Source organism: Megalops cyprinoides, chromosome 23 (genome assembly GCF_013368585.1).
Source record: "Megalops cyprinoides isolate fMegCyp1 chromosome 23, fMegCyp1.pri, whole genome shotgun sequence".
Taxonomy (NCBI): domain Eukaryota; kingdom Metazoa; phylum Chordata; class Actinopteri; order Elopiformes; family Megalopidae; genus Megalops; species Megalops cyprinoides.
In genome coordinates, this window is record NC_050605.1 from 22,511,869 (window position 1) to 22,533,449 (window position 21,581).

General features: G+C 49.3%; 1 protein-coding gene across 1 annotated transcript in view; it reads left to right on the forward strand.

Moving 5' to 3' along the window:
* The window catches only part of LOC118770295 (lysine-specific demethylase RSBN1L-like), a 39,445-nt gene that overhangs the window by 4,235 nt on the left and 13,629 nt on the right, over positions 1-21,581 (forward strand). Inside the window, exon 3 of the mRNA XM_036517881.1 lies at positions 10,590-11,215. Coding sequence (XP_036373774.1) covers positions 10,590-11,215 — 626 coding nt within the window. The remainder of the gene's footprint in view (positions 1-10,589; positions 11,216-21,581) is intronic.

Here is a 21,581-nt window from a genome sequence, read left to right on the forward strand (position 1 = left end):
TTTTTGGAAACAGTCTCTCCTTATCTCTCATCAGGACACTTTTTCTCATGTGAAAATGGAGATGTTTACAAATGCAACCCTTTATAAGGTAACTTCTCCAACTCAGGAAACTTTTCTCTTGCCTGAGTCTGAGACATTTTGTTTATTGGTCGTTTTCACATTAATCTAGGACTGTAGTGTTCATTTTTTTTCTGCCCATCGGTATCAATCAGTAATCAATACTATGTATTGGTATGACACACTCGTGTTCCTGTGCCAAGAGATACAAAGTGACTTATGTGTTAGCACCTGCTCCTGGTAAATCTGCAACTGTAAACATTCTACAATGTATTGGCTATTTCACTGTACTGGCTATGCTGAAACTCCATCTTTAAACAATCCCAGGTCTTATAAATAGCACCACAAAGGAGGATATCATCTGTGTTGCGTGCGTGAGCCGGCTGAAGGGGGTGTGTAGTTATACGGCTCTTTAATGTGTAACAACGCGAGTTAAAAAAAAAAGCAGCCGGGGGGGGGGGGGGGGGGGGGGGGGGTGGAGAGAGAACCAATCCTCAACACTCTGTGTGCTTCTTTTAAGGACATTAAATTTTCATAGAGCCTTCGCTGCCTCTGCTGTGACTCCTTTCTGCAGTTTCAGGCTGTGTCCTGCCACCGTGGGCTAAACTCTGAATGCAGCGCTGCCTTTTTCCTGGAGTAAACACACGGCGCTCCTTACGGCCGCTCTGATGTGCATTCCAGTAAGACACAGGCCAGAGCTGAGGCCTAATCTTGTGCTCAAGTGATAATTTGTTTTGGAGTGACTGTGTGGAACAAACAGCTTTTTTGCCGTCTTAAATCCATGTCTGTCGGAGGCAGACGGCACAGCTCTTCAGTCCTTCTCCTCTCTGCGTATGATTTAGCTGCATTAACTGTACAGTGGGATCTTAAATATTAATATGCCTGGTACTGTGTCTGCAGTGGCAGAAGTGTGTGACTCATTAAGTATTTGTCTTTCAGTTCAGTCATGGTTCAGTCTGGTACAGTGCTGCCTCCGTACAGCTGTGAGCCCCTCTCCTCACTGTTTTATCTGGGATCAGATTTCCTCCCTTACGGATGTGCATTCTGTACGCGGCCTCTTCATGTTTTTTATTCCATGTTAATGTCTCATTAGTATCTTGCTAGAAGATGTTTTATTTACGCATGTAAATGATGACACATTGGAAAATTAAGCTGGAATACATGTTTGTCGAATGAGGGCTGAAAGTTTGCTGCTAATCTGAGACCAAAAGTGTCTTCAAGTCTGTTTGGATTGTTGTGCTTGAGATATCACATATATAAACGAAACATGTTGAATATATGGGCGGCTGTGTAGCTGTGGTAAGGAGCAGGACTTATAACTGAAAGGTTGCCAGTTCAGTTCCCTGCTGGGACAATTCTGGGTTGTACTTAACCCAGAACTGCCTAAGTAAATATCCAGCTGTATAAGTGGCTAACAGGTTATAATTTTTTGCATAAATAAGTCACTCTGGATAAAAGCTTCTGCTGAATGTCAGTAATGTAGAGTGTGTGTGTGTGTGTGTGTTTTATATATAATGTAATATAAATAAAATATATATGTGTAATATGTAATATATATGTTACACACACACGTAGTTAAAATGGAGCAGGTTTAATACCATTAAAATCGTGGCTTGATTTCCTTAAATATGCTAGTTAAATCAGCAAATAAATATGTTTGTGTAAAGTTTTATTGTGAAAATGGTTTCTTGTGTGAAGCTATGGTTTGGTAAGAGGAGGCGATTCTGAGTGTCCATTTTTATCGCAAGTTAACTACAGTGCTGAAAAGCAAGCTGGTTTGATTGCTTTGGGCTGGAGTCCGGAGCCAGGGCTTGATTTATCCAGCAGAATGGTTTGATTGCTTTGGGCTGGAGTCTGGAGCCAGGGCTTGATATATCCAGAGGAGCGTTTGAGCGTGGCCTCCCATGAAGAGGCCTTGCACGGACGTGTTTCAGGGAGGGAGGGAGGTAAAGAGAGAAGCAGGGTGATGGAGGGATGCAGATTCCACACTGCTAAGCTGGAACGCCACAGAAGCAGCAGCTCACTGCACATGGACAAACTGTCAGAGTGTGCAGCACACCGAGCAGAGAGAACGCCTGTCACTGCGCTCACACGCACCCCCTGACATGCACACGCACGCTCTCACACTCGGCTTCTAACACAACACCAACAATGCTGGCAAAATGCCAGCATCCCCGTAGCGTGACGCCCCATTCACACCACCGGCCGAAGCCGGAAGAATTCCACCAAACCAGCGTTTTGAACACTTTCGCATACACCAGGCTGTAATACTGGCAGAGGCAGATGTCAGATAATTACAATGTTCTGTTTTGTTTTTGTATCTCAATTTACTGCTTCTGCGTAGCAGTTTTATCTTTAATGTGAGGCTAAATGTGTCTTTACAAAGCTGTTTGTGATTTTGTTGTTGTTTAGGTTGGCAAGTGCGTTTGGCCAGAGCAGTAAATAACAAAAACTACTGATGCATGGCGTACATTTTCCACTGTGTTTAAATGTTGATGCTGCCTGTCAGTGTGTCTGAAGTGTTTCCTGCTGTCCCTGGGTCTGTTACTGCTGTAATTGTTTTGAAGTTATTTTTGAATCAAAACAACTGTTTGTGTTGTATTTGTTTCACTTTGGTCTCCATGTGGCGCTGTGCAAATGCCAGCGTTTTGCTTGCTCCATTCACACTACACAGATGGAATTTTACTGCTTTTATGAGCAAACATGAAAAGCAGAATTTCCTTTAGGTGCAGTTGCAGTATTTGTGTCTTCACTTCACTCCAATAGAAATAGAAATACATTTTTTAAATATGTTCTTTAGTGAAATAAATAGGATTTATGCACAGTTATACTGTGTGTGAATAATATACCGTGGTGTCGTTTTAACAGTTCTGTATGTTAAGGTATTTTTCTTAAGCTCCCTTCATCTGCCCATACTCTATTTTTTGAGTACTTGAAGACATACAGCCTTCATTACTCTAATACTATAATTACCATACATATATCAGTGTTATAATATGATAGGACATGTTCGTATATGACCTTGCCTGTACAGTTCTGCTCAGGGTGAGGTGCGCTGTGTACTGCGTGTTTTTGGACATGTGTTGCGTTAGTGGGTAACGCTCTGTCTCCCTGTGGACTGTCGGGTTTCCTGGGCCCTGCTTTGACGCGGTACAAAGCAGGGCCTAGGGGTCTGGAAACTCTTGTCAGCAAGATCTTTCAATGCAATGGATTCAGATCTTTAGAAAACAATACGTTGACATGAGATATTTTTCTCTGTTCAAAATATTGTAGCTATTTGTTAAAGGATCACTTTATTATGGTGGAACAACAGTACCATATTCATCTGTAAGACAGCCAGAGTATTCAACAGTACGTGTATAAAAATAACTTCCTTGCCCTTCAAAGCGATGAGTGAGTGCTGGGGTCAGAGGTAGCAGGCATTCCAGGCAGGAACATGGCTAATAAAGGACTAGGAAACTATGGCTTTGATATTTTCGCACAACAAGGGTTCAGTGATGTCATCAACATGCAAGCAGGACTTTTGGAGTAGGTGATCTCCTCTGTCTGTTTCTCTGACTGATGTTTAGCTGAAGTTCATTAGAGGAGCAGGTTTTGGAGGCTGGTTGGTGTCGAGGGATCCATGCTAACGTTGGCTCTATGCAGGGGACTCCACTCAGAGTTTCACAGGAGGAAAAATGAGTCCGAGCTCTCCGACTGATCTTCCTCCCTCTTAAAATAATTAAAAATGACTTCAGAGCGCTGGTTGGAGGTGCTTTTTAATGTGCTGAGCATGGTTAGACAGATTGGAGATGAGGAGCGGTTTCAGGTTTGTGTGTGTGGTAGAAAGCGGTGCCTTTCACCAGAGCTGGAGGTTTTTTTTTTTTTAAATTTCACTGCAGAGTGGCTTTTCGTGTTTGCAGAACGTCTGCCTAAAAGGCTGTCGTACAAATCGAAAGCCCTTCAGTGTTTCATTACCAGTGTTTACTCGCAGACTATTTTTATCCATTTGTCCTTTGAGTGTGTGTGCACTCTCCCTGCCCGTGAGGTGTGTGTGCGTGTGTGTGTGTGTGTGCAGACTCACCCTGCCTGTCCCATGAGGTGTTGGGAGTGTGTGTGTGCAGACTCACCCTGCCTGTCCCATGAGGTGTTGGGAGTGTGTGTGTGCAGACTCACCCTGCCTGTCCCATGAGGTGTTGGGAGTGTGTGTGTGCAGACTCACCCTGCCTGTCCCATGAGGTGTGTGTGTGTGTGTGTGTGTGTGTGTGTGTGTGCAGACTCACCCTGCCTGTCCCATGAGGTGTTGGGAGTGTTGACTCCAGTGCTGAGTGTGAAAGCAGAGCTGCTTCCCCCTCTGTCCTGCTGAATACTCTGCACTGGGGGGGGTTCAGCCTGACTTTGCTCTGTGGAGGAGGAGGGGGGGGGTTCAGCCTGACTCTGCTCTGTGGAGGGGGGTTCAGTCTGACTCTGCTCTGTGGAGGGGGGGGGGGGGTTCAGCCTGACTCTGCTCTGTGGAGGGGGGGGTTCAGCCTGACTCTGCTCTGTGGAGGGGGGGGGGTTCAGGGTGACTCTGCTCTGTGGAGGGGGGGGGGGGGGGGGGGTTCAGCCTGACTCTGCTCTGTGGAGGGGGGGGTTCAGCCTGACTCCTCTGTGGAGGGGGGGGTTCAGCCTGACTCCTCTGTGGAGGGGGGGGTTCAGCCTGACTCTGCTCTGTGGAGGGGGGGGTTCAGCCTGACTCTGCGCTGTGGAGGGGGGGGGGGGGGTTCAGCCTGACTCTGCGCTGTGGTTTGGGGGTTCAGCCTGACTCTGCTCTGCGGTTTGGGGGTTCAGCCTGACTCTGCGCTGCGGTTTGGGGGTTCAGCCTGACTCTGCTCTGCACTTTGGGGGTTCTCCCGGGCTCTCAGTGGCAGCTGGTGGGGGGTGTCTCGCTGTCCCCGTGTCCTTCATGCCGGCGCTGCTTCAGGGCTCCGGCCGCGCTGAAGGACGGGGCTGTTTCCTGCAGGAAACCTGAACCCCGCAGAGCCTCCCTCTGGAAGGAGCGGAGCGCTCAGTCACTGCGGCCTCCCGAAGCGGCGAAAACGGGCGACTGAGCGCCGGCTTTCACCGCGCTGTGCCGCGCTGTGCCGTGCGGTGTGTGACTCACCTTACCGTGTGTGTGAGAGGCGTAATTTCTGGCTTACTGCCAGGAGAGCGGCCACTGAAACACTGCAAGTCCAGCTCTGTGCTCAGTTCGTGGCCGGAGAGAATTATGACACAGAGCGTTTACCGGACTGGGCGTGGTGTAAGGCGGGGGGGCATGCTGCTGCAGCCGGGGGCTGTAAGAGTCATCCTTATCTGATACTCGGTGTCTGCGTGCTCTAATGAGCTCTGTGCTCCCTGCCCTCTGTGGGGTGGGGGGTGAGGCCAGTCTGCGGGACAGAGGGGTGCTGGTGTGCAGAGGGCAGAGTCAGTGAGGCATTCGTCAGCTCCTGCATCGCGGGTCACCCTGAAACGCCCTTCCCACGGATCACCCCAAGCAGGAGTGTTTATATGTGTAGGCCTGCTTCACAACAAAACGAGCTGGGCTGTTATTTTCCCTCTGTAAAACATAAGATCAGCTTTTTACAGGTAATTCCATCAGCGTTGTTCTGATGGGGGACCCTGCAATATGTTTTGGTACAGTCCTCGTTCTCAGCTGTGGTCTGCAGTGGCGGTGCCGAGCAGCCGCTGAGGGGAGGATGGGGACTAGGGGTGGGCGATACAGACTTAAAACTGTATCACGCTATTTCGTGGTATTTTTTGCGGTAACGATATAAATGACGATATGAAAATGGCACCATTCAACACTATCTTTTCGGCCACAAGTCACATCAGCATACAGACTTGAGAGCCATGCAAACACAAACATCGATCCAAAAAAAGTAAAACTTAATCCTGACCATCATCAAACACTAAACTATACCAATTAAGTAGGCTAAAAAAATAGAATATGAACTTTATTCACGAATTAAAATTCCAGTGACAATGCAAACACCGGTACTTGCAGGATTCATAATCTAACCCCAGGAAAAACAAATGGAAGTGTTACAAAAAGTTTGCTTAACTTTACTCATTACCGCTTTCTCCTCGCGTGACTTCTGGCTTTCCTCAGATTCTGATCGGTGTTTTTGCTTGAGGTGGCGGAACAAATTTGGTGTGTTTCCACCCTTTGTTGATACGGGTTTTTGACACACTTTACAAACCAGACGTTTGATTCACATCTGATTTGTTGTATCTGAACCACTTCCGTATTATGCAGGAAGCTCCTTTTTTTGGGATTATTTCTTCCTCCTCCCCCTTCCACCATGCTTGTTCTACGTTTGAGATGGTGAGGTGCCCACATTGCGGCGCGTATGTTAACACGTCATCAACTATATCGTCAGGATCACGGTATGACAGCTTCTTATTATGGGGAGGAATTGTACCGGTATATCATGGACGATACGATATGACACAGCCCTAATGGGGACTCCGGGTTTGGGATGAGTCTGAGTCCCACAGGGATCAAGCAGGCCTGTGATGAAACAGACTCCCGGGCCTTCAGGCTGTTCCAGCCTGCCTCCTCCCACTGAAGGAATCTGAGTTTTTGTTTTTAAATCTGAAATATAGGCTCACGGTAAAGCGTTGAAATCTTAGAAATGCGGGTGTTTAAGACGGAGCTGTGTGAGCACTCTGTGTTTATCTGCGGTTCGTACTCTGTGGTATTAGCAGACAGCACCGTGTCTGCCGGCTTAGACTCTAATGCCCTCTCTGAGCCTCCGATTGTGAGAGATTAGTTCACCTGCGGGCCCCTGAGCGCGGCGTTGCGCGAGCTGCCCGTCTCAGGCGGACCCCTCACACGGCTCCAGCATGAACGCACGGAACCGCCTGCATGTGGCGTGGCACAGCGGTAAGGAGCTGAAAGGTTGCTGGTTCAATTCCCTGCTGGGGCACTGCAGCTGTACCCTTGAGCAAGGTACTTAACCCAGAAGAACCCTTGCCTCAGTAAATATCCAGCTGTGTAGATGGATAGCATTGTAAAAAAAACTTGTAGCCTGTGTAAGTAACTGTGGGTAAGAGCAGGCAGCCGTTGGCTCACACTGCTGTCTGTGTGTGACGCCTTTGAGAACGATGCGCTGGCTTGTTTCTGCCGTTCCTGTTTTCTCTCCTTCCCCAGGGTGTGGGGCGCTGCTGGTTGCGCTTGTCTGCAGTCACACCAAGCAGCCACCCCCGTCTCCCCCCCCACCCGTCTGCCTGAGGAAAGCTTTAAATGGCCGTCTGGCCCACCGTCCTGTTCGGAAGTGGATTTGGGGCAGGGGGGAAAGGGGCGGAGACAGGAGGGGGTCTTACAGGGGATTATCTCTGCTGTAGTGACGCTGTTAAACAGCTCGGTGACACTTCCTGAAGGCTCACCCTCGCCTGGTCCTCATACCCCCCACCCAGAAAGGCCTGTGCCCATCCCTGTGTGCCTGTCGCTGTATAAATGGGTACTTAGAGCACTCTCAGGTGCATGGGGGGGGTAGAGTACTCTCAGGTGCATGGGGGGGGGTTAGAGCACTCTCAGGTGCATGGGGGGGGGGGGGGTTAGAGCACTCTCAGGTGCATGGGGGGGGGGTAGAGTACTCTCAGGTGCATGGGGGGGGGATAGAGCACTCTCAGGTGCATGGGGGGGGGATAGAGCACTCTCAGGTGCATGGGGGGGGTAGAGTACTCTCAGGTGCATGGGGGGGGGTAGAGTACTCTCAGGTGCATGGGGGGGGGTAGAGCACTCTCAGGTGCATGGGGGGGGGGTAGAGCACTCTCAGGTGCATGGGGGGGGTAGAGTACTCTCAGGTGCATGGGGGGGGTAGAGTACTCTCAGGTGCATGGGGGAGGGGGGGTAGAGCACTCTCAGGTGCATGGGGGAGGGGGGGGTAGAGTACTCTCAGGTGCATGGGGGGGGTTAGAGTACTCTCGGGTGCATGGGGGGTTTGGGATCACCCTCTCCGTCCTGCTGATCCAGGTCTGCAGGTTGTGTTTATCAGAGAGTATTCTAAATGCATTCTGAGTACTAAGGCAACATGATTTATTTTTTTTGGTATGTTATTTCTTTTCCTCCTTGCTGTGGGCCCGAGTCGGTGTGCGTATCTAATCGCAGGTTGTATGGCCACTACAGCAGTGGCAGCAGTGTTACGCTGCTTTGCCTCACGGTGCGAGCTGAGAGGCTTGTGGAAACGCTTGTTTTGCTCTGTTCTTCTGTTTCCTTGCTCTGTGTTCAGGAATAATTCTAAAGAGTTGCTGCATTTTCTGTGTTATTTTCTGCCCCCTCTTCAGATAGATGACTCAATCAGAAACCGTGTTTAGCAGAGTAGAGTAGCAGCAGAGTATTCTTTTCATTCAGGCACAGTTCTCTGCGCCGTTAGGGTTGCATGGGGCAGGTTCATGCACACATACGTATTTTAGGGTGTTCGCTGGTAGTAAGATGTGTGAAAGGGGAAATAATTGGCTACTCTGTCACACTGTTTAATTTTTTTTAAGTTTTATTTTTACTTTTCTCGTTCTTTCACTCTGGTTAGTGCAAACAAATACTACAGCAAAAAGCATGTTCTTTTTAACAGAACCTGAGCTTTCTCTCACACCTAGTACACATGTTGATCACTGTTTACAAAACCAAAGTAAACGGTGATAAATATTCGTGCTTTGGTTTTGTAATGAACTTTTTGGCATTATGATTCTGAAAATCATACCGCAGTGTCAGATATTATGGGCTGTCAGCTCAGCCCTGCTCACCTCGTTCGGCTGTGGTATCCGGGTAAATGCGCTCTGTCCTGTGTTAGTCTCACTGGAAGAACAGTCTGAGGGGCTGCTTCCAGCTCCAGTTACTGCCGTATGAACAGATCCAGCAAAAAAGTGCAGGCTGAAATGAGGAGGATAGGCTGTGTGAGAAGGGAAAGGCATGAAACCTGCTGATTGAGGGAATTTCAGACCCTCCGACTAAAGGCAATCACTGAGTGCAGTCCCTGGGTCCGTTCAAAGCGAATGGATGTTTAAAAAATGAATTTTTATGTCACTTGTCAATGTTTTATAAAATTCAGTGCGTCTGTGGCTAAACGCATCTCTCGCTGCTCTGCTGTTAAGGAGCAGTGCGTTTTGCATTAGAATGGGAGTGTCCTGAGTGGTGGCGTTATTAGAAACTCTGTCTGTTTCAGCACCTGCAGTATTGATTTATTGGGCTGTTAAAGGTAATCCTGGTTTTGAGGTGTAATGGGAGCTGTGTGGGAGAGATCTCTTCCTCGCTGTGAGCAGGGAGTGGATCAGCGGGCAGGTCACGTGATCACGAGAGGATAGGGCCTAGTCATTCACCTCTTTGCGTGAAACTACATGAACTGAGTTTAAACAGAGTTTGAATGATTGAAGTATAAACATATAATCATATATAAATGATTAAAAACAGTATTTTACATTACTGTTTTACTGTCATTTAACAAAGGCTCTTATCCAGAGTGACTTGGGTTTCAGGTTTATTTTTTTTACATGTTGTCCATTTATACAGCTGGATATTTACTGAGATAATTGTGTTAAGTACCTTGCCCAATGGTAGCAGCAGTGCCCCAGTGGGGAATCAAACCAGCAACCTTTAGGTTATGAGCCCTGCTCCTTAACCACTGTGCCACACTGCCGCCCTTAAATATTTTATGCCCTGAAGCCTCATATAATCTCATCAGACAGTGCAGTACTGTAGGAAGCAGAATTTCTTGCTCATAATGAATTGTCAGAAGAGAAACTTCATTAATATAGTGCTAATACTTCTGGGTGCACTGTTCAGCCTCTGAAATGGCCAAGTTTTGCTTGTAGTTTTTTATCATTGTAGAACAGGGTAATTTTCCAAATATCTTTTTTTTTCCCCTTTTTTTGTAATCTAATTAGGTTTGCCTGGAAAGCTCTGAAAATCTCTCTCACGTCCCCTTGCTGAAATGAATTTCTGAAGTGTGGTGCGTTTTCTTCACCCGTGGTGCCAAGCCGTAATAGATGCTTAAAAATTTGGTATTCAGTACACGCAAGCTTCCAAGTAGCTACTTAGTTCCGATTGTGTCCTAGAAGGTAAAATCTTACATTGCATCTGGCCTTGGAGCACTTTTGTGAGTGACTTACCATATTGGTTTGGTTGGAATTGGAGTAATGAAATCAAATTCAGATTTTTTTTCCCCGCTGAATAAAAGCTTTCCTTTATGAATATTTTTGCCTCTTGCCTTGCTGTGTGGATCCCGCTAAAGGAAGGTTGAAATGGCAGGCAGTATATTCATATGGAGATGGAGCTGAGCTGCTTAAAATGGAATGAGATTGGTAGGTTCACGTGGAGCTCCGAGGGTTGCTGTTCTGCATTTAATGATTCCGGTCGGTGAATCTCAAGGGCGCAGGCAGCTCTACGGACGCCTGGTCCCCCTGCAGCGCTTACAGATGAGGGCTGGCCCTGTGCGGGCGTCTCCCCCGGGGGGGGGGGGGAGAGGTGCAGTCTCAGGTGTCAGGTGTGTCCCGTTTGTGGCTGAGACTCTCGTTTTGTTTTCTCCTCTCCTCAGGGGAAAAGGAGAAGCCCAAAGTCAACCTGGAGGAGCTGCAGATCAAAAAGGTGAAGAAGAAAAAGAAAAAGAAACACAAAGAGGAGGAGAAGCGCAAGCGGCCCAAGATGCACAGCAAGTCGAGCCAGACGGAGCTGCTGGGCCCGGCGCCAAAGCCGCCGCCGCTCCTCCACCAGGGCGGTGCCCTCGTCAAGGAGGAGAGGGGCTGCAGCCCCCACCGCGGCGGCAGGCCCGGGGAGGGCGGAGGGTCGGCCTTCGCCCCCCTGAAGGCGGGGCGCCCCCAGCCCCACCCCCCCGGCCTGGAGGCGCTGGAGTTCCGCCGCTTCATCCACGTGGAGCAGCAGCCCAACGGCGGGGCCCTGGTGGCCCACGCCTACAGCAAGGAGCTGGCGTGCCTGTCTCCCGCGGAAATGCAGCGTTTCGCCCACGAGTTCGTCACGCTGGCCTTCAGCGAGGACCAGGCCTGCGCCGCCCACTACGTCATGGGCATCGTCCACGGGGCCGCCTCCTACCTCCCCGACTTCCTGGAGTACTTCTCCCTCAAGTTCCCCAACTCCCCCGTCAAGATGGAGATCCTGGGGAAGAAGGACATCGAGACGACTACGATGTCAAACTTCCACGCTCAGGTAAGGCCTCGCGCAGGCCCGGCTGTGTCTTTCACTCTAGGAAATGAGTGCCGGTGTGCAGTCGCATGCTTAGCTTTGATTTAAGAAACCACTCGGAATAAAGGCCTGGAGAGTCAGCAGAAGAATCACTCGTCAGACTCCAGATCAGTGCATCACTGCCTCTTGTCTGAAATGGATGCACTGCCAATTATACAGTCATACACTTATAATTATCTGGATTTCATATCTGCAAAACTTTTTTTGTCCATGAATGGCAAATTAGTTTCTGAAGGGAACTGAAAAAATATCCTGATAACAAGCTGTCAAATGAAGCTGTTGTGCTAGCATCCTGTGGCGCGGTTTGCTCGGTGTAAGTAGATGCACGTGGGAAATGATTGAGCCAAATGCAGACCGTTTTCCCACACTGTAATTTTCAAACGCTGCCATATGAACTTCTGTGTTTGGAAAGCAAGACTAATTCTCATGCAAAGTTTCGGCTATGAGCGCAAAGCCAAGACCTATAGCTTTATGTAGTTAACCTCTGTGGGGTGGGTGTGGCCTAGATAAATTCTGTAAAAAATTTGGCCACCGAGCTCCTGAAGTGTTTTAACTTGTGCGGTGAGGTGGAGCGGAGCCGTCTCTGTGAGGTTGCGACTTTGTGCTGTTGGGCTGTCAGTAGCTGGTGATTGGCTGAAAGAAGGAAAATGCATAATTAAGCAAACAGTCGGCTGAGAATCCTCGACTCCAGGCACATCTGCGAGAGCCAGGGTTCTGCACGGCTGGCTTGGCATCCTCTAACATTAATAGAAACATGACCTCCATAAAATGCCTCGCTAGCAGTATTTTGTCCTTTAAACAGATGCCTTCATTTTCAGAAGATTAGTGTCGGCGGCGCTGTAATTGTCAGTGGCTTGTGCGCCCTAATGACGCAAGTGTCTCCGAGGAGGACCGGGTCAATGACAAAAGCATTAAGGAGCTCAAGTACGCGCGTCGCTGCCCGGCGCACAGTGGCAGACAACAAAACGGCCAGCATCTTGCAGGTTTTTTCTGTGAGCGCCAGGCCGTTATAATGCGTTTATGTTAGTGTAAATCTAGCACGTTAAAACCTTTCTGCGTGGATGGAGATGCGGCACACGGGTTTGTTTTCTCAGGGAGCTGCAGTTGATCTGAAACGTAGAGCTGTGTTCACAGTCTGAGTGTCAGCAGCGCGTCAGGTGGGGAGGGGGGAATCCCGTCCTGACACCTCTGACGCAGTGAGCTGTGCTTTCAGCAGCGTCTCCTCATCCAGGTGATGTCTTAGTGTGAAATATGGAGCAGAGAGGGCGTGAGGGTAGGTGCAAGGAAGATGACTCCTCCCTCCAGCTTTTAATCAGGGTCACATGGTCCCCCCGTCCCGCCAGCTGTAGATATGATCTGTTGCTGCAAAACATTTATATCGACAAGATTTTCCGGAGGCAGCACTCTCTGTGCCCCTTCGAGAGGCGTCAGTGGGTGTGAGAAAGGGGGGGGGGGGTGACTGAAATGGAGCAGCGGCAGGAGGACCTTTCCCATCATGCCGCAGCAGGAGGTGAGCGCTGCGCGTCTGAGCGGTGACCCGCTGCTCGCCCGGTTATACATTCAGGAATACGCTGAATAATCACAAGCTGAAAGGCCGCGATTACATCGGAACCACGGCTCTTCCAGAGAGATCTTCGCTTCGGTCAGGCCCGCCCGGCCGCACAATGCCCAAAAAAGGGGGACCGAGCGGTCAGGCCCTGAAATAAATCTCTCACAAAAACGCTCTTGTTACTCCCGGGTGCAAATCATATATTCTGTGTGTGCCAGCACAAGGGAGCAGCATTAAGGCTGTAAAATAAATGGGTGATTGAGTGTCGATTTGGGTGAGATTTATGGGAGTGTTGAGATTTATGCAGATTTCTGTTGGCTGCGGGCTAACTGGGGTTGTGATGTCACAGTGCTACAGAGCATCTGCCGGGTGCAGTCATGCTGTTCTCTGTGGAAGGGAAGCTTTATTTATAGGGATATAAAAGCAACAGGACTCCATGCAAGTACTGTGATGCTGACTACGCTAAAGCTTGGCTGCAGGGGCATTGCGTGATGGTGGTGGTGGTGGTGTAAAGGGATGTATTGTTTACAGGTAGTAAAGTACACTAATGTACACCCTCCACCTGCCCATATAAAACGCCTGCTCTGAAGTAAATGGTCACACGGCCTGGGAGAGAGTAGGATGCATGCAGAGGTCATCCTAATCTCAGTCTGAGTTCATCAGATTTTTTATGGCTGTATAATTTCTCAACTTTTCTCTTCAACTTCTGTATCAGCAATAAGGTACTTAAAGGATATTACAGTGATGCAAACCTTAACTCACAGATAGTGAGACAGGTTTCTGTGTACACTCACAGAGAGAGTGAGACAGGTTTCTGTGTACACTCAGAGAGAGGGGGACAGGTTCTATGTACACTCACAGAGAGAGTGAGACAGGTTTCTGTGTACACTCAGAGAGGGGGACAGGTTTCTCTGCATACTCATGGAGAGAGTGACAGGTTTCTCCGTACACTCACAGAGAGAGGGGGACCGGTTTCTCTGCATACTCATGGAGAGAGTGACAGGTTTCTCTGCACACTCACAGAGAGAGGGGGACAGGTTTCTCCCCTGAGCTGTTTGTCGGCTGCATGTAGCTGGTGCTGTTTTTGCTAAAACTGCTCTCTGAGCTCTTCCAGCCTGTACATTCATGTTCTTCTGGACCTGCCTGGAGTTTCTCTCTGGTCTCCTAGCAACGCGCCTTTTATCCCCGAATATAGAATGTTTTATGAAGGCGCTAATCTGAAAAGTCATGGTGCTGAATTCTAAGTACTGCAGATGATAGCAGGTCCCGCGTGTGGAGGGCTGCTTCGCTGTTGTGCCTTTCCTGCACTGTGATTGTGGGCTTTCTCATACGTGGGGATTTTCATTTTTATTTGAAACGCTGCTGTTTGTTAGCATGCATGCGCACATCTGCGCGGCCCCAGCACTGACCTCCCGCAGGACCTTCTCTTTAGAAACTCTCCCACACTTTCTTGGCTTATAAAGTTTGCTATCTTAGCAGATATTTCATACGGTGGAAAAAAAATCTGTAACTGCCTGTCCCCCTCTACTGCTGTCTACTCTTCTAAATCCACGCTTTAACGTCAGTATCCAGGAGAGGCCGTCCTTCTGTATTTGTTTTTCTAAGCCTGCTGACATTGACCTGCTGGGTAATTTGTAAACTGAGTAAACTGAGATTCATATTTATGAATCTGCCAGAATTCTTGTGCTGGTTCGTAACACGGAGAGCAGTGACTGTTTGAATACCTACTGATTGATTTTTTTTCTCCTCTTATTGAAACCCATACTCTTACAAAAAAGACAAACCCAGACAGATAAGGTATATCGTTTGACTGAACAAATACAGTAACGCTAGTTATATGAATCGGAAAAGAAAACATAGCTACGTACAAGTTAGATGTTGTTTTGTAACTTGCGTTCACAACCTGTTTTTCTCCTGTAGTAATAGTAAATGTTTAACTGTAGTTACTCCTTCAGTGTAAGCAGGAAGTTAGCATCCAGCGCTAACTGTTTGCACGCTGTGCTTCTGAGACCTCCTCCTCTGTGCCTCCTGCGGCCTCACACACGCTCTCCTTTAAATAGCAGCTCACTGCCTCACAAGTGGCTTCTGCAAAGTCTCCCTAGCTTATACGCGTTTCCCACGTCAGTGGAAAGAACAATATGTGGCATTTTGGAGAAATGAAACCGAGCCTAAGTTTGACCAAGTCATGGGAATTTTAGATGATGCAAGAAAGAGCTTTCTCTCTCCACTGTATAAATGTGTATAATATTTTTATATTTTTACTGCACTTCAATTTAAATCAGTCCGTTATCTGTGGTAAAACAATTTTTCCCCCTCTGAGTAATTAGAAGAACCTTGAAATTTGGAGGTGATTGGGGAGAAACCCAGACAGAGTTTGTGTGAAACCAGGTACAACTGGCTTCGCACATTCCTCCTGCCTTTGTAAAACCTCTGAAAGGTGTGATTTTCATATTTGCTGTGTATGAACTCAGCCTGTTGTGAAACGGTGAGTGGGGGAGTCCAGGTCCTCTCTGGCCTTGGGAAGGCAGCCCGGCTCTCAGACCTGTCCCCTCGGGTCAGCTGTGCTTTCGGCAGCCACAGGAAGGGACACAGGTGGAGTACAGGGCCAGCGCGTTTCAGATGCAAATACTGAGCGCCGTGGGGCAGGAGGCCTGGGTATCTCTGCAGAGGACAGATAGCCACACGACCTGCCGAGAACACCACTGCAGTGTATCAGGGCCGGTGTTACTCCTGACAGTGGAGCGACGCAATTTTCTAAGGACAGGTTTTTACAGGGGGCTGTAAAACGGTGTCGTAACTGTAGCTGCACAGGTGTTACAGAGAGGGCCATTGTTCCCCCGCCGGCCTGAGCCAGCCAGGCTTCCTCCCAGACTCCTGTCCTTGCAGACTCTTTGTTCCTACCAGTTATTACAGTGCCGGCTGACAGGTACAAATGACTGTCTTTTGACCTGAATGCTCATTTTATTTTATTTATTTTTGGAACGAAGTGGTAAGTTAATGTTGAGTATTTAAGGAATGCGGTTGATGTGGTCTGAACGTGTTTCGCCCTTACAGAGGAGTATGGAGCGGGTGTTATGTAAGTGGTTTGGTCTGAACACAGTGACCAGGGCTTCTGTTTGGGGGAAGGAGACTAATGTCACATCCTGTCTGGCAGCTGAAAGTTGGCCCTTGGTGACATCCCATTGTAGCTTTGGCTTGTGGTTCTGTTATATTTTTGATATTTAATCTGGTGCTCCACTTTGGGCAGCAGTGTAGCATGGTGGTAAGAAGCAGGACTCGAAGCCAAAATGTTGCTGGTTCAACTCCCCAGCGGGGCACTAGTGCTGTACCCTTGGGTGAGGTACTTACCCCAGAACTGCCTCGGTGAATGTCTGTGCAAGTCACTCTGGATAATAGCGTCTGCTAAATGCCAATGTAACGTAGTGACTTTGAGGGCTTTCTTGATGTTTGCAGTGGTTTCCTAAAGATATTTGCCTTTTGAAAGTGTTTGTTTTAAAAGCACTAAACTAGGGCAGGACCTGTAATAGACTGGATATTGCCCTTGTGTTCTGCTGTGGCAGCACAGTGACTCCTGTGTGAATGTTGAAATACAAATACATGATCTGAGAAGGATGGTTTCACATGTTTACAAATTCTGAAAGTACTTCATAGTAGAAAAGATAAAGGCAAATAAGATATTTATTGCACTTCTGATTTATTTAGATATTTTAGGGTGAGTAGTCAGGTTTAAAGCAAAAACTTATGTTAGGATATTTTTTCTTTACAATTTCCAGTCAGCTTTTGAGGAGAAGGTTGTCCTACAGTAGTTTGGAGGTTTACAAAAGACCTCCTGGCCAGGGTTGTGAGCATGTTCATAACGGTGTAGCTGATTGGCTGAATGAGCTGGTGATGTCGTGCAGTGTGATGACTGGGAGAGGCTGTGATGTAAATTCCTCTCAGCCCCCCCCCCTCACACATTACCCTTCGGTGTGCTGTTTAGTGTCAGTGCTAAATATGTAAATAGCTAAATATCACCACACATGTATTCAATTTACTAAACTGGGGGGATTGTAGAAGAGTGTTTCTCTATGCTGATTGTTGATGCTAATCGGGGAAGACTTATTATTTGGCAACATACAGTAAAGTGTGATAATCATATGAAGAGAACTGTCAGATGCCTATTATATTATACTGTTAGTTGTTGAAATTTGATTCTGTCTGTCCTGCATGCTAAAAAAACAGTCCAGTTGCCTCACTAGGTAGCAGTCAGAGGTTAACGGCGTGTATCTGTGTAGCCCTAAATACTCAGCAGTATGCCTTCCGTTTTTACGAGTTATGGACCAGAATAGATGATGATCCCAACAACATGACGCATGCAGTCTGTCTTTTTTTTTTTTTTTTTTTTTTTAGCACACATATTAAACACAGTGGTGCTTAATTATTTAGTCTTATGTAGTATTTATTTAATTACGTGCGAGAGAGTGTTATTTGAAGTGGAGTAGGAAGTCTGGAGCTGTGCTTTGATTTTATTACTCTCTTCAGCAGAAGCAGAGTCAGCAGGATTTAACTGGAAACTGGAAAAAACTTTCACTTCTGAGATAATTGCGATGCGATTGTGAGGAAGTACACGGGGTCGTCAGCAGTAAAAGAATTTGTCAGAGTGGGAGTATTTGAATGAACCGCAGTTTGATGTTGGTGCACTCCTCAGGAACAGCCAGAGTAAGTCCTGTTTGCACCCCCGGAAACGCAGGAATGCTCACCTCTGTGGTGAGCGGTCAGGGGCGTGTCTTTATGGGTCAGACCCCTGTGTCTGCAGCTCTGGTGGGGCGCGCGTGCGTGTGTGCATGTTTGTGTGAGTGCCGCTAGAAACCTGAGATGCCTCTGCATACACACGTGTGTGCACGTGTGTGTGTTTGTGTGTGTGTATGTTGTCTGCGTGCGTGCGTGAGTGTGCGTGTGTGTGTGTATGTTGTCTGTGCGTGTGTGTGTGTGTGCGCGTGCGTGTCTGTGCGTGCGTGTCTGTGTGTGTGTGTGTGTATGGTGTCTGTGCGTGTGTGCGTGCGTGTGTGCGTGTGTGTGTGCGTGTGTGCATGTGTGTGTGCGTGTGTGCGTGTGTGCGTGTGTGCGTGTGTGTGTGCGTGTGCGTGTGTGTGTGCGTGCGTGCGTGTGCGTGTGTGTGCGTGTGTGTGTGCGTGTGCGTGTGTGTGTGCGTGCGTGTGTATGTTGTCTGTGCGTGTCTGTGCGTGCGCGTGCGTGCGCGTGCGTGCGTGTGCGTGCGTGTGCGTGTGTGTGCGTGAGTGTGTATGTGTCTGTGCGTGTGTGTGTTCCTGCACACAGCTGCAGAGGAGCGGCAGGAATGCCTCCGCGGCCCTGCACGGTCCAGGCCCTGCACGGCCATCTGGAGAATGCAGATGGCGCCATCTGGGCACAGCACCGCCTGCCTTTCCCCCTCTTTTCTGCCTTTACAAATGAAGACAATGGGCTCTTCAAAGGGGAAACTCAACAAAAAATGCCTTCCTGCTTCGGCACATTTTCAGGCTCTTTATTCTCCTCATTCTGATGGATGTCCACTGTAAAAAAAAAAAAAAAAAAAGAGAGAGAGAGAGAAGTTGTTTTCCACTCCATATTTCCCCCCCAGCCACAGAGCTGTTCTCCGCCTGCTCCACTGCCGCGCTGAGTGCTGATTGGACCTGTGTATCTGTCTGGGGGAGAGGGGCGCAGGGCCCAGCAGGGGTGTTTTGGTCCGTGCGGGACAGTGGTGCTCTGTGAGCAGGCCTGTCTCTGAGTGTTTACATGGGATCAGCTAGCGTTCAGATTAGCCGCGGCCCCGCTAATGCCACGCACGATACAACAACAGAGGCATTGATCCGCCCTGCGCTGGGGCTTCGCTTTCCTCTCCACTCTCTCCCTGAAAGGCCCTGTCTGCTCTCTGCCCCACAGAAGAGAGAAGCCGTTTCTTCTCTTCCTCTTTTCTCCCTCGCTCTGTCTCTCTGTGTAGTGGATGGCCCATCGCGGCCTGCATTATGCATGCGGTCCATATAAATTTAATGAGTGCGCTGGTGACAGTTCAGATCCGATCTTAAATAATTTCACTGTGGAGTGCTGTCAGTGCCTGCTTCTGCTGTTTTCAGCCGCGGTGAGGGGAGTGACGGGGGAGAGACGGAGAGGGGAGAAACCCCGCTGGTGCTGTTTCCTGCTCCCTGCAGCTGCCTCTGGAATCCCGGCTCTGTAACTGCCCGAGCTGGCGTGCTCCCTCACCTCCTCCCCACCTCCTCACCTCCCCCTCACCTCCTCCCTCACCTGCTCCTCACCCCGGCGCTGTGTGGAGCCAGACACAGCTCTGCTTCCTGTCAGGAGCCGCCAACTTCCTCCCTGCCGTTCCCCTCCAGAGAGAGCGCCATTTTTCTCACAGACGGGCCGGGGGGGGGCGGGGGGTGTGTGTGCTGTGTGCTGACGTGACCCCCCCCCATAAAACCCTCCTCTTGGCAGGAGGACGCTGTCCTGAGCTGCCCTGAACATCATGCTGTTCTGGAGGTGCAGGATTCAGAGGGCGTGAATCACAGGCCGCGTCTGTAATCTGGGCCTGGAATTACACACCGGCCCTGAAACCCTAACTAATAATCAGCAAGAACGATCCACGTTTCCGATGCGCCCAAGATTGGTGAGGGAAACTAAAAACGGCAGAGATGGGCTCATCTCCACGGTTACGGCCGCCCTCTGTCTGTGGCTGAACGTTCCGTGACGTTCGCGGGCGTCTGGGACGAATCAGAGGCACAGTTACTTCAAATGAGTCACTCCCGAAGTTTGGGTGGCCCCAGATCTCACCGCTCCTCACCACGGTTTCTGAGGCTCCTGAAAAGTGTTTGTGACGCTAAAAAGCAAAGCATGTGAATGGAGCTGGATCATTTTCCTCAGCATAATAGGCCTGCAGGAATAGGCCTCTGGCAGCTTGCCATCCACTGGTGCCTCGTGGTTTTAAGAAAAAAAAAAACTGATTCACGTATGACTCAAACGAGCAGTGAAAGCAGCTCATGCATATGTTTAATTTCACTTGTTTTCACACGTAATTTCCACACTTCCAGTCTGACTTGCTGCTGATTACGAACTCATGAGAGCAGCCTGCAGGCTAACTGTATTAACGCTGCCACAGGGGAAGCTAAGCATAAATTATGAAGGACAACTTTAGCAGTCGTGACTGCTACGAATTAGCGGTTTAATTTCATCAGGATGGCCAGTTACGTAACTGCTTTAAAACAGTTAGCTGGCCCTCCTGGTATCTATGTGTGGATGCTCTTTCTAATCAGAACTTCAGCTAGTTTATTAGCCAGCTAGCTGCCAGCCTATATAGCATTTCTCTGCAGTCCCGGTTCCTGACCACATTGTTGAATACAAATATAAATAGCCCATATCTGCATATACAAAGTTTCTGGTGTGATAGTTTTATATATGTCAGAAGTATCACCTGTGTTTCATTCCAGAAATGAAATACAACCGTGTGAAAGGTGCTTATTTGTAACGTAATTTACTCATTTTCAGTTGCAGAATTAAAAGCTAAACTACATGGACGCAGTTCACATTTGAACAGCCACTGTTAAAAGTGCACATTCAGCTTTATTAAAGTGGCAGTCTGCTCTGTGCTTACGTTACATACATTCATCCATCCATCATTGCAGGCTTTACCCAGAGGCGCAGGTGTAGACAGGCATGCTGGGAAAGACTCTCTGTGTATTAACAAAACAGGAAGAGTCTTTCTGAGTCCTGTGCAGGTTCTCCACGGCTCGGTATCGCAGGTCGGAAGCTGAGTCCCAGCGGAGCTAACCGCGCTGTGATCACCGCGCCTCTTCAGCCGGTGAGTGGTACATGGCGCTGCAAACTGCTGAGCGCGTTGCTGTGCGCGGTGCTGCAGCGTGTTAGGAAGGGGTAGGAATGAGCGTTTCGCGCCCTGAGGCTGGCTCCTTTCTGTACAGCGTTCTGGGCGTCCTCTTCAGAGGCCGAGGATTCGGGGAGGATTTCGTGCTGTTTGTGTAAACAGACATATTTGTGCTGTGCGTGACGCATCTCCTGTTTGTTTCTGTGTGCTGCACGGGCCAGTTTCCCTCCGTTCCGGGTTTTATTTTATGTGTTTTTCTCAGGCCAGTGCTGCCGCTGCGGCTCTGCGCCTCTCTGCAGGCTGACGGGAGAGCAGTGAGCTGCACGCGGGTCTCTGGCTGCAGCACTGTGGGCACACGCACACCACAGATCCCAGATCAGCCTCACAGCCAACCTTGAGCGGCGTGGGTTTTTTTTAACGGGAGGAGAGCGACCTTGAGGGGGTTGAGTTACGGGGGGGGGGGCAGATCTCACGGCTCGCTAGGACCGTCTCGCAGTCGGCCGAATCGCTCCGCAGGTGCCGCATTTTCCAGTGGCTACCTCTGCGTCTGAGGCCCCGAGTCGCCATCACAGTGGCGGCGCCGGGGGGTCCTCGGCAGAGCGGGGTGTGAACGCGGGGGGGCGGGACCGTGCGGCTGTCCCTCCCTCTCCGCGCTGTGACCCGCAGTGAGCATGGCTCAGCACTCCCCTCCAGGATGCAGTGAGACAGAGCAGTGTCCCGGGGGGAGGGGGGGTGGGAACACAAGGATAAATGGCTCAAAGAAAGACGTACAGAGAGGTAGGTCCCCTGTGGGAGAAATGCTTCTGCTGAGGGAGAGAGAGAGGGAGAGAGGGAGAGAGAGAGAGGGAGAGAGAGAGAGGGAGAGAGAGAGAGGGAGAGAGAGAGAGGGAGAGAGAGAGAGAGAGAGGGAGAGAGAGAGGGAGAGAGAGAGG